Source organism: Serinus canaria, chromosome 2 (genome assembly GCF_022539315.1).
Source record: "Serinus canaria isolate serCan28SL12 chromosome 2, serCan2020, whole genome shotgun sequence".
In the NCBI taxonomy this organism is placed as follows: Eukaryota; Metazoa; Chordata; class Aves; order Passeriformes; family Fringillidae; genus Serinus; species Serinus canaria.
Window position 1 is genome coordinate 56,083,147 of NC_066315.1, and position 16,231 is coordinate 56,099,377.

Here is a 16,231-nt window from a genome sequence, read left to right on the forward strand (position 1 = left end):
TATAGATTAGCTTTTGTGGTAATGTCAAGGCTTTCCACAAGGTTTTTCCTTTAATGTTACTTTCCAGGTTATCAAGCAATAAGAAACCATAGTCAAAAGCTCTGTCTAAAAACCAGTGTCTGAAAGAAATAAATTCCTTCTGGAGCCACAGTTCTCCTATGCTTCTGTTTCCTGACTACAAACCCACCTGAGACTTGACAATTTTAAGGTACCTTTCCATGAAAGTGTTTTGCACAAACAGGAGCCTTTTCATCTGTAAACATACATTTTTAAAAGTTTCTCTCTTCTACAAACATTTGATTATCTTTGCAAAATCTGTCTTGAAGACTTTCATCCTCATGAAGAACAGCAACTCAGAAACTTAGAGCAAAACACATGCATGAGCTTTACCTCACACAAAGTCTTCTGTAGTCTGCAACTTTGAAAAGGTATGAAAACAGGTATAAAAAGTCATAATAACTGAAGAGTTAAAATGTTAGTGTGGCCACAAGCTGAAGTAATGGAAAACTGCTCTAGCTACAAAACTTGCTTTCATTCCACATCACAAAACAAGTCAGCAGAACCACACAACTACAGGGGATAGCAAGTGAACTATCATCTGCTGTTTTTTTAAATCAGTTTTAATATTTCTCTGTTCTGATACACAATGCTCTAAGCTTCAGCATCTCCTGGTAGGTATCACCTGTGCATTATTCAAGCAGCACTTTGGAAAGAGTCCTTACTTTAAACGGGGTCACATAAACACCATTCCAAAATAAGAAAATTAATTGTAAGTTGCGGCAGAACTTAGAGGTTCTGCAGAAGACCTGCAACAAAGAGGTTCCAAGTTCTGAGGCACTGTGTGAGACCATTTACCAACACAGGCTCTCCACTATCAACAGAAAAACCTTTCAGCAGCATCACTGCTCTTTCCCCAACAGCTCCAATGAAGGATGAATGCCTTCTGGGATTAAAATCAATGGATTTGTTTCTTACTCTGCATTCATTAGGCCTTTTGCTTGCTGTCTAGAAAGAGCCTTTGTATGTTGAGACTGATTCATCAGCTCACCATTGTTTGAAGCATTTAAACAGTGCTTTTAAAGTTCATAGGGAAAAAGAAATTTAGGCTCATTTGAACTGGAGTTGGTTATTTGCTGTTCTTTAACAAGCCAATATTAAGCCCATCCTTGACTTCTCAGATCACAACAAAGTTGCCAAACCAACTGAGAAATATTTTACTGTTCTGGATAAAAAAAGACCAGACTCTTTAGTGAAATCAAGACGTTCCAACCAAAAAATGATTATGAATAGAAACAGTGATTAGTAATTGGGCCTATTCTTGCTCTGCAAGCTTGTTCCTTTTCCAGCTCTCCTTCTGCACACACTTTCCAGCACTTTTCCTGCCCTTCTGTGGACAATTTCCAGGCACTTAAGTTTTCTGCTAGAAAAAGAAATACTGTTCTTCAAACCATACCTGGATAACCGTGCGTGCTTACTGTTATTTTCATTGTGATTCTGTAATTTCCCATCCCTGTGGGATACAGCTAGGGGCAGGACACTACTAGGAAAACATCTCTACTTGTGTAACTTGCCAAATGACCTTAATACAAATGTCCTTGGATATAGTCATAGGATCTCTGAACTGTACATGGAAATATGGGTTCTGTAGAACAGGATCTGTGAACTAGTGATGAGAATCTAATGGGGAAATTATGGAGGTCCCTATCTGGAACTCCAAAGAATGAAGTTAAGGCACTGGACTTCCTGTCACCATGGGGACAGCTGTGGTATCACTAACAATTACTGACAAACAGGACACAGCATGCCAAACAACTACGCCCTGCAAGAGCAAGCATTGTTCCAGCACTGCACTGCTGGAGCAAGATATATGCAAAAACTTCATGGGATGTTTTTCTTAAAGTATTATCAGCCAAGACACAAGGTACACTTTCTTAATTCTCATAATCTCAAGAACCTTGCAAGCAGCTCAACATGAAACAAAAATCTTTATATTTGTGCAGTATCTTGTACTTCACTTCTTGAAGTTTCATATTCTTAGTTCTCTCTACTCATCTTTCAGGACACACTTCTGCTCTCCTATTCTATACTTCCTGCTCCCTTTACTATTTCCCACTCCAATTCCATCCACTTCCCCCATATGCAGAGATCTACCCATACTCCATTCCCTCCCTTAGCTCAAAAGCTTGCAGACACTTAAACATGCCCTTGGCCCCATGAGCTAAAGGACACTTCCATTTCTCTGGGTCATTGCTTCAACCTGTGGGGTTCTTCAGTCCCAGCCATGACATCTTCAGACTCCATTCTCCCTGCCACTCAGCAGCAGTTGGACAGCTGCCTCTGCTGACAGAAGCCAAAACTGCAGTCCCAGCTGCTGAAGCTATCGCACACATCATCTATACTGTAGATATTTTAGCTGACAAGAACACATTATTTCCATTTTCTTGCTTCTTTCTCATTCAAGAGCACTCATTGTTCACTTCCAACTCCAATAGTATGATTTTTTTTTTAACACATATCACATCACATTGCAAGGAGAGAGCAGGGTTGCTGGTATCTAAAACAGTCTTCAAGCTCAACAATTGGAGTCCAAGTTCATTAGCAAATGCAGAGCCCCCTCTACCTAAAAACACAAGGCTACTGCCTTCAAAATGATGCTTTGCAACTATACTTTGGACTACAAGGTAAGATTCTCCTAAGCACCCCATCTTTGCTACTGTTGAACTACCTATCAGCTGCAACCTTATTGTCTCAAAAAGGGTATAGACTATCAAACTTCTGATAACCTTCCCTTCACAATTCTCCTGTGATGGCCAACCACAGAACATCTCAGTTACTCAGTGCAAGCAACCACACTACCAGAGGATTGCTGAATGAATCACCCATATTTATCTAAAGAGTGACAAGTGTATTTCTGCACTGAAAGGCTTGGCTTCTTCAGGGGACTTCCCAAAAGGCACAATTCTGGGATGTCCCAGTTATGCTGACCTCTCCTGCACTGCAGCCAGAACAAGCAAGCAAAGTGCTCTCAAAAAAATCTGAGAGGTTATTAAAAAAAAAAAAAAAAAAGGAAATATGTTTTAATGCCCTTTCCCTAAGTTGGGAACTTTGGCTACCTATCTTGTCTGCCCACATTAACTAAGAAACATTTAGCCAATTCTGAAGAATACAATGATATAACACTCAAAATGATCACTGGAAAAAAAAATGTTTACAACCTTCTGCTATTTCAAAATCTCTCTTCATTTTCAAACTGAACTCAGACTGCGAGTGTGATCTCCAGACTGTTCTGTATTATGTGGACAACGCAGTATTCTAAAATTTGTGTACTGCCTCCAGCTTGATCCATTACAGGAGCATCTCCAGTTTACTTCACATGTGTGTAAGAAATTTTTCATAATTATTGTCCCAAGGACTGTGAGCAAAACCCAAAAGCATATGATGCAGCAACACTTGACATCATAAGCCTCTTTTTTTTTTTTTTTATAAATTGTCTAGCTAAAAGTTTATGTGCTGCACTGGAAAAAGTTTCCAAACAGAGCCTCTTTAAAAGCAAGGCTCAGTAGGAAGACAATGAGATGTATGGTATTTCTCATTTTAATAAATAATTAATTTTAAAACTTTTTCCCCCCAAAGAAACTTGCAGTCGAAAGCCCTTCTAAGCACATTGATGGTGCAAAACAAAGAAACACTTTATTTTAGGACTCAGTTCTTTCAAAAGAATTTAATTCTTTTTGTGCCCAAGGTCTCTTATTTCCTTTCCCATTTCCTCTTATTTAAATTGTATCAAACATACAGTGACCCCCGTTCTCTGCTACTTACTCCCACCTCTGCACCAGCCCTTCTGCTGTGGAAAGAAAAGCATTCATGCAGCTGAACAGCAGCCCACTTCAGGGAACCAGCCCAACAAAGAACAAGAGAAGGCATCTTGTGAGCTGTGTCTCCTCCCTGATCCTGCTAGCTGGGCAGCCTCACAAGCACTCCCATCAGAGCAATGCAGGAATGACGCACCAGCACCACTCCTCAGCCAGGAACAGAAACTGCTTGAATCAGCAGTGCTGCTAAAATCGCTGGGCTCACACGCACTGACTGCTGCCAGCTCTGCTCTGAAGGACACACCTCTCTTCTGACAAACTGCATAGGGCTTGGAAAGGCACTCTACCCACACCCAAATCAATCAAACTGCAAGCTAAAAGTGACAGTCCTGTTATCCCTCTTGACCTGCAGACATATTTGATCTGGTGCACTGAAATTGCCTTTAACATCAGTCAAATCAGCTTGCTGAAACACTGGAAAATGAACTGAACATTGACAAAATGTTAAGTGTCTCAAGAACAACAGTGAGAACAGAACACCTGGCCACAGGAGCAGCAGAGCTGCTGTTTCAACCACCAGCACAGTGACGCTGGATAACACAAACTGAAGTTGCAAAACAACTGAGAACTGTCAATTCCACCTGTGGAGGAGATGCCTGAGACTTTGAGACTATATATTCCCCATTCCCAATTAAAGACCAGACAAAATTAATTTTAATTAAAATAATTAAAACTTCTTGGAAGTGTCCCTTGTCTTCAGGAGATCTGCTTGATTATTTGCCTAATATTCCATTACACTTAATGTATCATGAAGAGAACATAAACATTACATAAAAAAATAGCAATTATTACTCAAGAAGGAATCAAATAATTGAGTTTGAAACTAAAATTGGATTCACACATGGACAGGTCAAACCATGTTCTCATTACATAGAAAAAAGAAAGTAGCTCCCACACAGCCAAGATCAAACAAAACTTGAAGAAAAAAAGAATGAAATTCAGCAAAGAGTTCAAAGTCAAACATTTCTTCTTCAACAAAGACATTTAAATTAACAGCATTTGCTAACAAAGACTAAGGAAATACTGGAATCTACACCGTAACTGAAAATAAAGGTTTAGCAGGGTCCTCTTTTATTCCATTTCTCTGTCCTGCATCTTACAGTCCTACAACTCACTATGGCATTTGCCTTTTGTGCAGCATATGTTGGCTTGTGTTCAGCTTCAGATCCAAAACAACCCACATATTTTATTCCTGAGATCTGCTACACACACCCCGCACATCCTGCATTTGTGCATTTGGTCATTTCTAATTAAATGTCTGACTCCACATGTTTTATCTCTGAACTCTCTTTTTTCAGATCTCAGTATCTCCATTTTATTCAGGTAATTTTAAATCATAGGTTCCACCTCACACACATATGTGCAGTCAGCCAAGCTTTAAGTGCTGCCATCTCTCTGCAAGTCCTTCAGACAAGCATCCCAATCACTTGTCTTTACCTATCTGCAAAATTACAGTTCAAATCTTCTCTTCCCTTCTGGAAATTGAAAGCTCCTCCTGCTGGCCTTTTGTTGAACTAAAGACAAACCAAAATAAATACTTGCCAAACCAAGGAAATACAAAAATGCAACACCAACATTACTGGTATTTTAGTATCTTTTGGTATTTGGCATCGAGACAAACAAACCTCAGAAAAATCTCACTCTTCAAGATGCATAGAATAAGAGATAATTCCAAGGATTTGACTAAAAGAAACAGTTTATCCACACTATCAGAAAGAGATAGAGTGAAATCAGATTTTCTTCTTCCCATGGCAAACAATCTGCTGCTCTGGCATAAAACTAGTGATTAATAATTATTTTTCTACTGCAGCTGAGGAATAAAACAAGCGAAGATATTGACCACAAAGGTAAGAAATCCAAAAGTGACTCATAGTCACAAACATTCCTGATTACTCTTCTCATATAAAACTACCTGGAGAAACTACCACCATTTTAGTCATAGTTTTTTGTTAGTTCTGAGCATGTATGATTTCTTTAAAGAACCAAAAGGTGGCTTTATTGCTCACAAATAATTTTAATGAGGTAGTTGTTCAGTTTTGGTGTTCTTAAAAGACTCCACAACATACTAACAGTTAAGAATAGATTTGCAAAGCTCTACATTAAAAGCAGTATTTCCCCATCCCACTTCTCTTCAGCAGGAGATCAAAGCAGATTTCCAGATTACTTGAGTCAGACATAGAACAGTTTGAGTCACCAGACTGCACAGTTAGATAATCTTGTAATTATTTCAAGTGACTACTGAGCATGAGAGAGACCAAATAGATGTGTTAAACAAAACTCATGTATACATAGATGAAGATCCAGGCTAACCCAGTAACACCAGCAAATATCTATCAGTAGTACCACACTCAGAATGGGAACTCATTTACTGTTTGAAGTTCACCTGAGAGTCCAAACAGAAAAAATAGCACTGTTCCCATTTCCTGAGATTGCTAAATATTTCAGTTTGAGATCAAATACCAGCAGAATAAGTCTATCACTCAACTTTAATATTTTGCATTCAACTTACCTACTCTTATTCCTCACAGCCTTGAGAAAACAGTTGAGGGAGGGGGGATAGGGACTGACATATAGCCAAAAACCCAAATCTCTGCATTGTAGAAGGAGAGAGATTAGACCTAACCAATACAAAATAAACCAGATCACCAAGCAACCAATTTTCAGTTCAGTGAGGAATTCTTTCTTTCTATCAAGATACAAAATAAAAATTTAAATTATGCACATCATCTGTGTACTCCCTGACGTTGCACAACTTTGAGAGTCTTTGTAAGCCAATCCATCACTGCATAGACATCATAACTGAAGTCCTCATCATTCAACATAGACTCATCTCTCTCTAGGTCATTCCCTATGTTCTGCAACCAATTTTCACTACAACTCTGAACCACCTGCAGATGAGTCAACACATTCTTAATCCCACCTTTCTGTTTTACCAGTAACTCAAGCTAGTAATTGTGTTTTCCACTTCAATGAGCTAGATCAACTCAGAAATTTTCCTATCTACTCTCTCAGTTTGGAATTAGGTTGTTTATTAAATAACTATAAAAAGTTGCAAACTTCAGAACAGCAAAAGCACTGTCTGCTTTATGTGGCCAAAATCTTTTTGGGATGAGTTAACTCAACCTTGCTGATAACTAGCCCACATTTAGAATTATAGCATTGTTTAGGCAAAGGCCTTTAAGATCATTGAGTCCAGCTTGTTTACTGAATGCTTACTCTTTTTCCCCCCTCTCACTATCAAGCCTGCCAAGCCAACCTTCCTATTACTCCTCCAGAGTCTTTCCCTTCTGGTTACATGAGCCAAAAACTTTCTAGGGTGGCATACCATAGAAAGTTTTCTCTTCACAGGCACAACATAAGAGTTGAGACCAGAGCTCTCAGATCATGCATCTCCTCTTTCAGTATAGCCAACAGAGTACACTGCATGCAAGAACTGAGCTTTCAGTGGGAATAAAAAATATGGCACATTCAGGGCAAGTCACATTAGTTATCCCTTTATTATCCATACACATCACCACGAGCAGAAATAATGCTCTCCATCAAAACTTCCTCCAGCATTCCCCACTTGTATCTCCAATTCATCTAGCTCAGCAGTTCTGAGTCTCCAGCCATTATCACTGCTTGTGATATCACCAGTTATGTCAACTGGGAGGGATTCATTACTTTAGGACTCTGGAGACCTGCAAGACCTTCAGCAAGATACAAAAGAAAGATGATAAGCAGAATTTTTAAGTGCTCTATGAATCCATTTCTCAGTAAAGGGTGACCAACAATATGTTAAATAATACAGCAATCAAAAATCACTAGGTTTTTTTTGAGAAGACACATAAGTCTACTTTCTATTGTTCAGGGCCTGAGTGTAATAACAAGATAGGATATAACATTTAAATGTGTAACATCTATGCTGACATAAGACAAAATATGCAAGTAAAACACACCCCATTTTCCTATAATATTAATCTTCATTTTGAAGCAGCACATACTGGCAGTCACTACCACAGCCAGGAACAATGGTACTGATCATGAACAAAACACCCAAGATCTTATGCTGTTGCCATTAATATAGTCACAGAATCCTCTGAGCTGGAAGGGACCCACAAGAATTATCAAGCCCAGCTCTGAAGTGATGGCCCCTACAGGGATCAAAGCCATACTATAACATACATGATGTGCTTTGAAACACAATAAAGAGCCACCAGTAAGCAGACATAGAGAAGATGTAACAAAAATACTGTAATGATTTAGCAAGCTATCTTTAAAATTCTCAGAATTTGTAATAGTCTCATTCTGCATGACTCTTTTCAGTGGTACCCAGCCATGTCATAAGGGCAACAGGCTCAAACAGAAACACAAAAATTCTATCTAAACACATGGGAAAAATTTCCTTTACTTTGAGGGTGACAGAGGACTTGAACAAGCTGCCCAGAGAGGTTGTGGAGTCTCCTCTAGAGATATTCAAAACCCATCTGGCTATAATTCTGTGCAATCTGCTCTTGCTAAACCTGCTTTAGCAGTGAGGCTGGACTAGTGGATCTCCCTTCTGTGACTGATGCTTGTGGAGCACTGCATAGTTCTCATTCATCCTACACTCCAAACAGCTCAGGAGTTCTGTCATCTTACATCAACACCAAATAAAATGTCTTGCACTATGAAAAATACATCTTGAAAATTGCATTTCCAGTCCTAATACTGAATTCTGCTAATTGCAAGAAGAAACTCTTACATTACCCTGTTAAGTAGCTAGCACTCTTCAAGAAATGAGTATTTTTAAAGACCTGTCTAGGACTTGCACTAATCAATTTTTTCACCAACAGCTGCCCTCAGATGATTAATTTAAAGGCAAATAAATTATATTTGTCCAGCATACGCTACTTCCTCAAGCTAACCCGACCTTTACTGACAGACATGCTTCCAAAATAAATAAACCATATGCGCAAATAGAGTTAAGCCTTTATTATTTTCAGACCTCAAACTCAGAAGTTGCTACGTGCAAACACTGGCGGATTAAAGTCAGTGTAGGGGGGAAAAAAAAAAAATCCGTTTCAGGAACACACTGCCCTTCGAGGTTACTCTGCGCCCTCCTGCTGTGTCTCAGAAAACAGAAAAAAAAAAGCGAGAACAAGCTCACTGCAGCGAGTTTAAAGGTCCCAGTGCGGGCCGATCACATTAGCAGGGCAGGGCGGAGCTGGCCCGGCAGGGAGCCCAGGGCGAGCAGCGCGGCTCGGCAGCGCCCCCCGGCGGCGGCAGCGCGGGCCTGCCCCGGCCGCGCCGCGCACACGCACCGCGGGGAGGGGAAAATTCAAAATAAATAAATTAAAAAAAAAAAAAAATCGCCAATGCGAACACGATTGTCCTTGGCACTAAAACTGCGCTGTCAATGGCCTTATCGGCTGACCGACGTCAGAACAACTCGCAAGTGTTAACGCTGTGTGAGGGAGTGATCGCTCTTTTCCCGTGGCTCCGTCTAAAAGACACACGCACACAGGAAAAAGCGAAACGTGAGTCATCATCGGGCCGCTGTGAGGATACTGTATAATTTCCCAGGTACGGGAAAGTCACCTAAAGACGATATAAACAACTTTCAACTTACAGTGGGAACCCCAAGAAGCCAATTATTCCTTAAATCGTCTAAAATACACACACCGTGATACAAATCCGGCGGAGCAGCACTCTTTACGGCCTGCAGAAAACGATGGCAACCCCATGAAACACTACACCCAAGTACAGAGACCATGGAATGGGAGTGGTAGCGCGAAAAAAAATAAGAAAAATACTCATCAGCTATCTTGTTTCTGAGAAAGAAGCACAACCCGAGTGTGTAATATAGTCGTGGGGGTGAAGGTGAGGGAGGGGTTTAACATAATGCCGTGAAAAAACCCTCAAATCCAAACCAAAACCAAAACACCACCTAGCCAACAATAAAGGCAAAACCAAAACCCCTATTACTGCTTCTTTAAGGATACACACAATAAAACATTAACCACCCTTCCAGAATTTCGGAATTCCCCTTTGTGCGGGGAGGGATAATACTGGCACAAATGCAGTTTTACTTCTGCTCTTACCTGATTAAAAAAGTAACTCTGTACCTCCCTACCATGATGAATCATGGTCTTCCCGGACCGAGCCCCGCCGAGTAGTCTTACCTTAAAATTACTAGAGTTGACCCACGCTGTTAATTCGTCGATCACTTTGTCAAGGCGCTGCTGGTCCTGCTCTAGATCGGGGGACCTCGCCGGGTCGCCCAGGTACTCCAGCAGCTCTTGGCCGACCTGCATCCTGCGGCCCACGTCCTTCTGCTGTACCTGCTCGCAGAAATAATCCATGCTGGCAGGCTCCATCTTCGGACGCTGCGGAAAAGTTTCTTCGTAGGCGAGACGAGGGCCTCAGGGTCGGAAGCACGGGCAGGGCAGGGCGGGCGGCGGGGGCGCGGACAGGCCTGCCGTCCTCATGGAGCCGCTCCCGGCGCTCCCCGCCCCGGCTCCGCGCCCGCCGCCCCCATGCGCACTCGCAGCCCCGCAGGGGGAAGCCCCCGGCGGGAAGGGAACGCGGCGCTGCGCCGGGCTCGGTAGGAGCCGCTCACTCCTGCTCAGGGCTTTCCAGCCGCCTCCACGCTGTCCCGAGGGATCCCGACAGAGCTCCCCGCCGCCGCCCCTCCTCTTCCCCCGCCGGGGAACGGGAAATAGAGCTCGAGAACAGGCGCTGCGGGTGGAGGGGCTCGCAGGCACCCCGGCCGTGGTCTAGGAGGGTCCCCCGGCGAGGTGATGCGCCCCCGCTCGCTCTGCCTTCTCTCCTCCCGCCCGAAGACAGATCTGCGGGCCGCCTCTCACGGGCACCGGCGAGGCCGCAGAGAACCTCTCATGCTCCTGACGCCGTGGCCTCCGGCCCCTCCTGCCCGCCCACGGGGCGGCTCCCAAACTTTCGTCCCGGCGGGTCTCAGCGCCGCCTGCTCCACTCCACCGTGAGCCGAGCCGGGCCGGGCCGGGAGAGTACCCCCAGAGAGCCGCTCACGCTTCGCCGCGCCTTCCCCCGGTGGGCTCTGCGGCGGCAGCGCCGCCTCCGTCCCGTGGAAGTTGCGCCTGCCGCCGCTGCCGCTGCCGCCCCGGCCGGCGCCAGGCAGACACGCCAGGCGGACACACCGGGCGGGGCACGCGCGGCCCCGCCTCCCGCCGCGGCTCCCGCTTCCCTTGGGAGTGCGCGCGCCCGCCCCGCGCTGCGGCGGGACGGACGGACGGATGGGGTGGATGGATGGCCGGGTGGATGAATGGCAGGCAGAGGATGGGCAGGCAGACGGGTAGTGCGCGCTCCCGCCGGGTGCTCCCCCGGGACCTCTGCGGGTCGTGTCCGGCAGCATTGGGGGCGCATGCGCCCTTCTCCCCGCTGATCGCCGCCGTGCCGGTCCGGCGCTCTTGAGGAGAAAGGGAAAGTGTTGGAAGAACGGGGGAAGAGGTATGAAAGGTCCTGGGATGCTTGGGTGCTCCCCTGCCTTCCTCTCTCCCCCTTCCAAGCGCGGTCCCGGCTTTGCCTAGCGATGCCCTGCAACCCCTCCCGCCTTGCTCAGTGCCCAGGTATAAGGCGGGGAGATCGTCATGGAGCCATCCCACTCCCGGTGTGGTTGGCTCTGCGGCGTTGCTGTCCGCAAAATCCTTATCTGGAATGCGACAACACGCCAGAGAGACACGGATTATTAAATTCAGAGTTGTGCAAACCTGGGTGCACAGTGCTATTCCATAAATCCAGCACAACCCATCGGATTTTGCACACTGTTACTAAAACAGAATCACTGATTCACAGTTAGGGTTGAATGGGACCTCTGGAGATCATCTAGTCCAACCCATGCCAAGGCAGGATCACCTAAAGGAGATAACACAGACATACATCCAGACATGTTTTGAATGTTTCCAGAGAGGGAGACTCCATGAACTCCCTGGGCAGCCTGATACAGGGCTCCACCACTTTCAACATAACCAAGTTCTTCTTCATGCTGAGTTGAAACTTCTTGTGTTTATTTTATGGCCATTGTTTTAATTTATGGCCCCTGCTCCTCCTCCTGTGGCTGGGCACCACCGAAAAAGAGTCCAGCACCATCCTCTTGGCATCCACCTTGGAGATGTTTATCTGCATTAATGAGATCCTTGTTCAGTCTACTCTTGTCTAGACTAAACAGGCCCAGTACCTGCAGACACTCCTCATAAGAGAGATGCTCCAGACCCCTAATCATCTTCATGGCCCTCTGCTGGACTGTCTCCAGTAGCTCCTTTCTTGTTCTGAGAAGCCCAGAACTGCACATGGATGTGCAGTTGAACTGGAGGAATTGTTCATGAATGGCAATTTCCCAAGTAAAGCCCCAGCATGGCTGACCCACATGCAACCTGCCAGGAATCCACTTGAATTAAAACAGAGACTCTTAGGTGAGGGGCTGTGATTTTAGGTGCTGTTTCAGGGCCAGTTTAAACTGGTCCAAGTCCCCTTGATGGTGGGAAAGGCAGTCATGTCCTCTCTGTCCCCCTGCATTGGCCTCTGTGGCCTCTGAAGGTGTGATTATGGCTTTCACATGCAGGGAAAGGAAAGCAGAGGAGGTCACCCTTCCCCTTCTCCCACCCTAGCTGCTCCATTTGGCCCTCGTCCTCTCCCCCGTGCCAGACCCTGCACACGTTGATCACTTGGGCTGATTTAATGGGCTAAATGACAGAGCTGGTGTTGGTGAGCTGCGCTGGCTCACAAGTCCTACAGGCAAAAGCATGGGACTTGGAAGATGGGAAGCATAACAACCTCCATCAGTGGCCATGGACAGTGACATTGGCCTCCTGCCCCTCTGATATTGAGAGGATTCACCTCATGCTAAACTGGAGGCCACTGATGATACAGGCAGTCCTTTTCTTCCCTGCTGTCATGTATACAATTCTTCCCTTCCATACACCAGAGCTGGTTTTTATTTATCCACACTTAAACAGTTCAGAAAGATAATATTTTTATTCCTTTTTCTCCCTTTTTTGAAATCACATAACTAGCTTTTTGCTGATTCAGATTCCTAAATTTTCTCACTCTGGGGTTAAGCAGCTACCAGAGTTGGAGCAGGTAAAGTGGAAGCAGACACCCAGAAGATAGATGGGGAAGACAGCCTTTGTGTTATGAAAGCTCAACTTAGTTTCAAGACAGCACAGTCTGGCTGTCTGGCTTGTCTTGTAAGTCTCTACACTGGGGAAGAGTGAAACTGCAGGAAAGCAAGGTACTCCCTTCATTTGGCTGCTGGATTTAGACTGAGGAACCACACCTGCAAATTGCTGCTTCACAGCAGTGTAAACCAGTCAAACTAAATTGATGCTACAGTGCTCCTACTTGTCTGCTTCTCACAAATCCCTTTCTCAGGAATTCTCCACTTTCCTTCTGTCCCATTGATCTGGAAAAAAAAAAAAAAAAAAGAAGAGAACTCTGCATCCACAGGTGTGGCAGGAGGCAAGACAACAAGCAGCCTTTTGTTGATTTTGGTGAGATGCAGCAACTGAGGATCCCATGCTTCATCAATCCCTTTACAATAATGAAGATGGTGAAAAAGCTTAAAGATGCCTTTAAAACAGAAATGTATGTATTTACTTTGAGCTTATTATAATTGACAAGAAGATTATGAACTGCTCATCATGTTTTCAGGAAGGAAATCCAAAAAAGGAATTTTGGATGAAGCTGAATAGTTCTTGTCTTGTGTATGCACTGCCACTTAAGAAGATATGGAATTGCAGGTTACTTTTCTAGGAAAATGGGACCCAAGAAACTTCTGGAAGTGAAAAAATAAATTTCAGAAAAAAAAAACCAAACTGGATTGCACTATTTTTTATTAGTTCACTAGAATCTGATTCACTGGTGTTGTCAGTTTAAAAAGCAAATATCTTGCTATGAAAGTTTTAAAAGTAATTGTTGACCTAATAATATTGGCTAAATAGAAAAGAACTAAGTAGATGGTACTGGACTCTTGGAGTATTAGCAACTCTAAACAATTTCTGTCCTTGTCCAAGCTATCTGAAAAAAAAAAACCCAAGTAACACATAATTCACTTTTCATTACAGTCTAAATTAAGCTCAGTCTCTGAAGAAAGAAAATCCTAAGCAAAAAGAGGGGGTAAAGCTTGTGGCACTACGTTTCTGAAATTCTCTCAATTCAATTCAAATACACTGATTAGGTAATCCAGTTGCTGTGACTAGCATTGAAACTGAGGGGAAGGGTAAAGTATAGTAAGACACGCACTTGAAATATCAAAACTATTTTGTCAACTCAAAGACGGCATTGCAAAGCTATGCTAAGGGCAAAAAGTCATGCTGGGCTATGTGACCTTTCTCTTTTTTTCCATTTCACGTAATAAGTGTTTTCTTAAAAACCACGGCAGAAAATAATTGCCTTGCTGTAAAATCAGAGGATTAGACCACTGTATTTCATCCTGTGATCCTGTGACTACTTGCCATGACTAGTGCCTTTTTACATATTGATTATAGATACACTGTTGTGAGGTACTGTTATTGATATAACAGCAGAAAATGGTAGCCTTTTTATTCCTGAGGTGTTTTGCTAAGACTAAGTCAATTTTATTTGAAACCTAACACTGAGAGGATTTTTTTTTTTTGTGGTATCAATAAATGTTGGTTGACATTTTCCTCTGCAAACAAATAGCTTTTGGATTTAGCAAATAGAACTTCTGGATGTTCATTTCCTTTTTTAGCAAGGCAGGAGTAGCACTCCAACTCTGAATCCAGAGCAGTCCTTCAGTTTGGACAAAAGACATGGCTTCGTTGTAGATGTTCTCACAAAGTCCTAGTGGACTTTATACTTAGGGATGTGGGCTAGGCTCCAAAAAGAAGGCATTTTCATTCAAGCCAAAGATCTTTTAAAGCTTCTTATTCTCAGTTAAGGAGATTGCTTCCTCTGGAATGCAATCTTCTTTTTGATATGCGAGCATGTGAGCCTAAATCCACGACTTTTGTGTATTCATACAATACATAATATTTTGTAGAGCCATTAAGCCCCGTAATTGGATGCAGAATCAAAATTTCCTTCTCAATGTGACTTGCTAGCAACCAGAGCAATTACAGCAGGAGCCGAGGTAAATGACGCTAATCCAGTGAGGCGCGTTTCCAACCTGAATTGCACACCAAACCTGTTTCTACACCCCCAGCCCATCCGAGTGTGCTGCACAATTCCTGCACGTATTTTCCTGTTCTGAAAAAGGAGACAATCCTACCAGCGGGCTGGGGAGGGAGGATGCCGTGCTCTTTGTTCCTCTGGCTGATAAGAAAGCACGTAGGGTGCTTCAATCTCTGCTCTGCCCTCCTTCCCTTGCTAGCAGTAAGCCTGAACAGGTTCAGAGCTCAAGCCACCTGGTCATTGATCTCCTGTAGCAGGAGATTGTCAGTCACTGCTGCAGAAAAGCTACTTCTACAGAGTGACTTCTCTTTCTGAGAAACCCTTCCCACACAGAGGATATGATCCCATTGATGAAAGAACCACAGAAATCCTCTAAAAAGCCTCTGCTAAAAAGTTCTCTTCATCACAAATAGCGAACACGGACCAAAATAATAAAAATAGAGTGAATTTTAAAATTTCAACATGAGTCACTCAGAAAATTCCCATAAATTACACTTGATGTAGCCTAGGTTGACACTGAAGAAATCTAAGAGAAAATTTTTCTTCCTGTTGGATTCCCCAGGAGCTGGGTCAGCACATCTACAACATGTTCCACCCTGGGTGACTTGAAAAAAATGTTTAGATTGCGACTTGGATGTACTGTCTTTCAGTCACCAACATTCAAAAAGGGCCCAGAGTGGCTGGCTGCCTGCTGAAATTCCTCATTGTGCAGTTGCCTCCCAGACCCAAGCTGGTATCAGTGCCAACTCGGGCTGCTTTGACAGTGCCACGTGGCTCCTGCAATCTGCCATCAGGAACCTGAACTGGTGAGTTTTGTTAGCCAGGGAAAAGGGCCGGCATTGGTGTTCAGGGACCTATGGCCCAGAGTGGCCGGCTGGCTCCTGAAATTTCGCATTGCACAGTATGCCTCCCAGACCTCAGCTGGCACCACTGCCAACTTGGGCTGGTTTGACAGTGCCAAGTGCCTCCTGCAATCTGCCATCAGGAACCTGGGTGGGTGAGTTTTGTTTGCCAAGGAAAAGGGCTGGCATTAGTGTTCAGGGGCCTGTGGTGCTAAGTGGCTGGGCGTCTGGTGGGGTTCTGAAATCCAGGTTACCCCTGCCCCATCCCTTACTCCCCCCACCGCCCACCAGTGACTCCCTGCAGGAGCATGTGGAAGCCCAAACACAGGCTTTGGGTGACATGCAGACATTGTGGCCTCGAGGGCAAAAGGCGGGGGGGGAAGGGGGGGG

The 16,231-nt window shown here is 44.1% G+C and overlaps 1 protein-coding gene across 11 annotated transcripts in view; it reads right to left on the bottom strand.

The window, feature by feature from the left end:
• Positions 1 to 10,359, bottom strand: part of CLASP2 (cytoplasmic linker associated protein 2) — a 145,997-nt gene extending 135,638 nt beyond the window's left edge. For all 11 annotated transcript variants that reach the window (XM_050970775.1, XM_050970773.1, XM_050970774.1 and 8 more), the window contains exon 1: positions 10,016 to 10,359. In XM_050970775.1, coding sequence (XP_050826732.1) covers positions 10,016 to 10,210 — 195 coding nt within the window. In that variant the 5' untranslated portion in view covers positions 10,211 to 10,359. The remainder of the gene's footprint in view (positions 1 to 10,015) is intronic.
• Between the last annotated feature and the right edge of the window lie 5,872 nt (positions 10,360 to 16,231).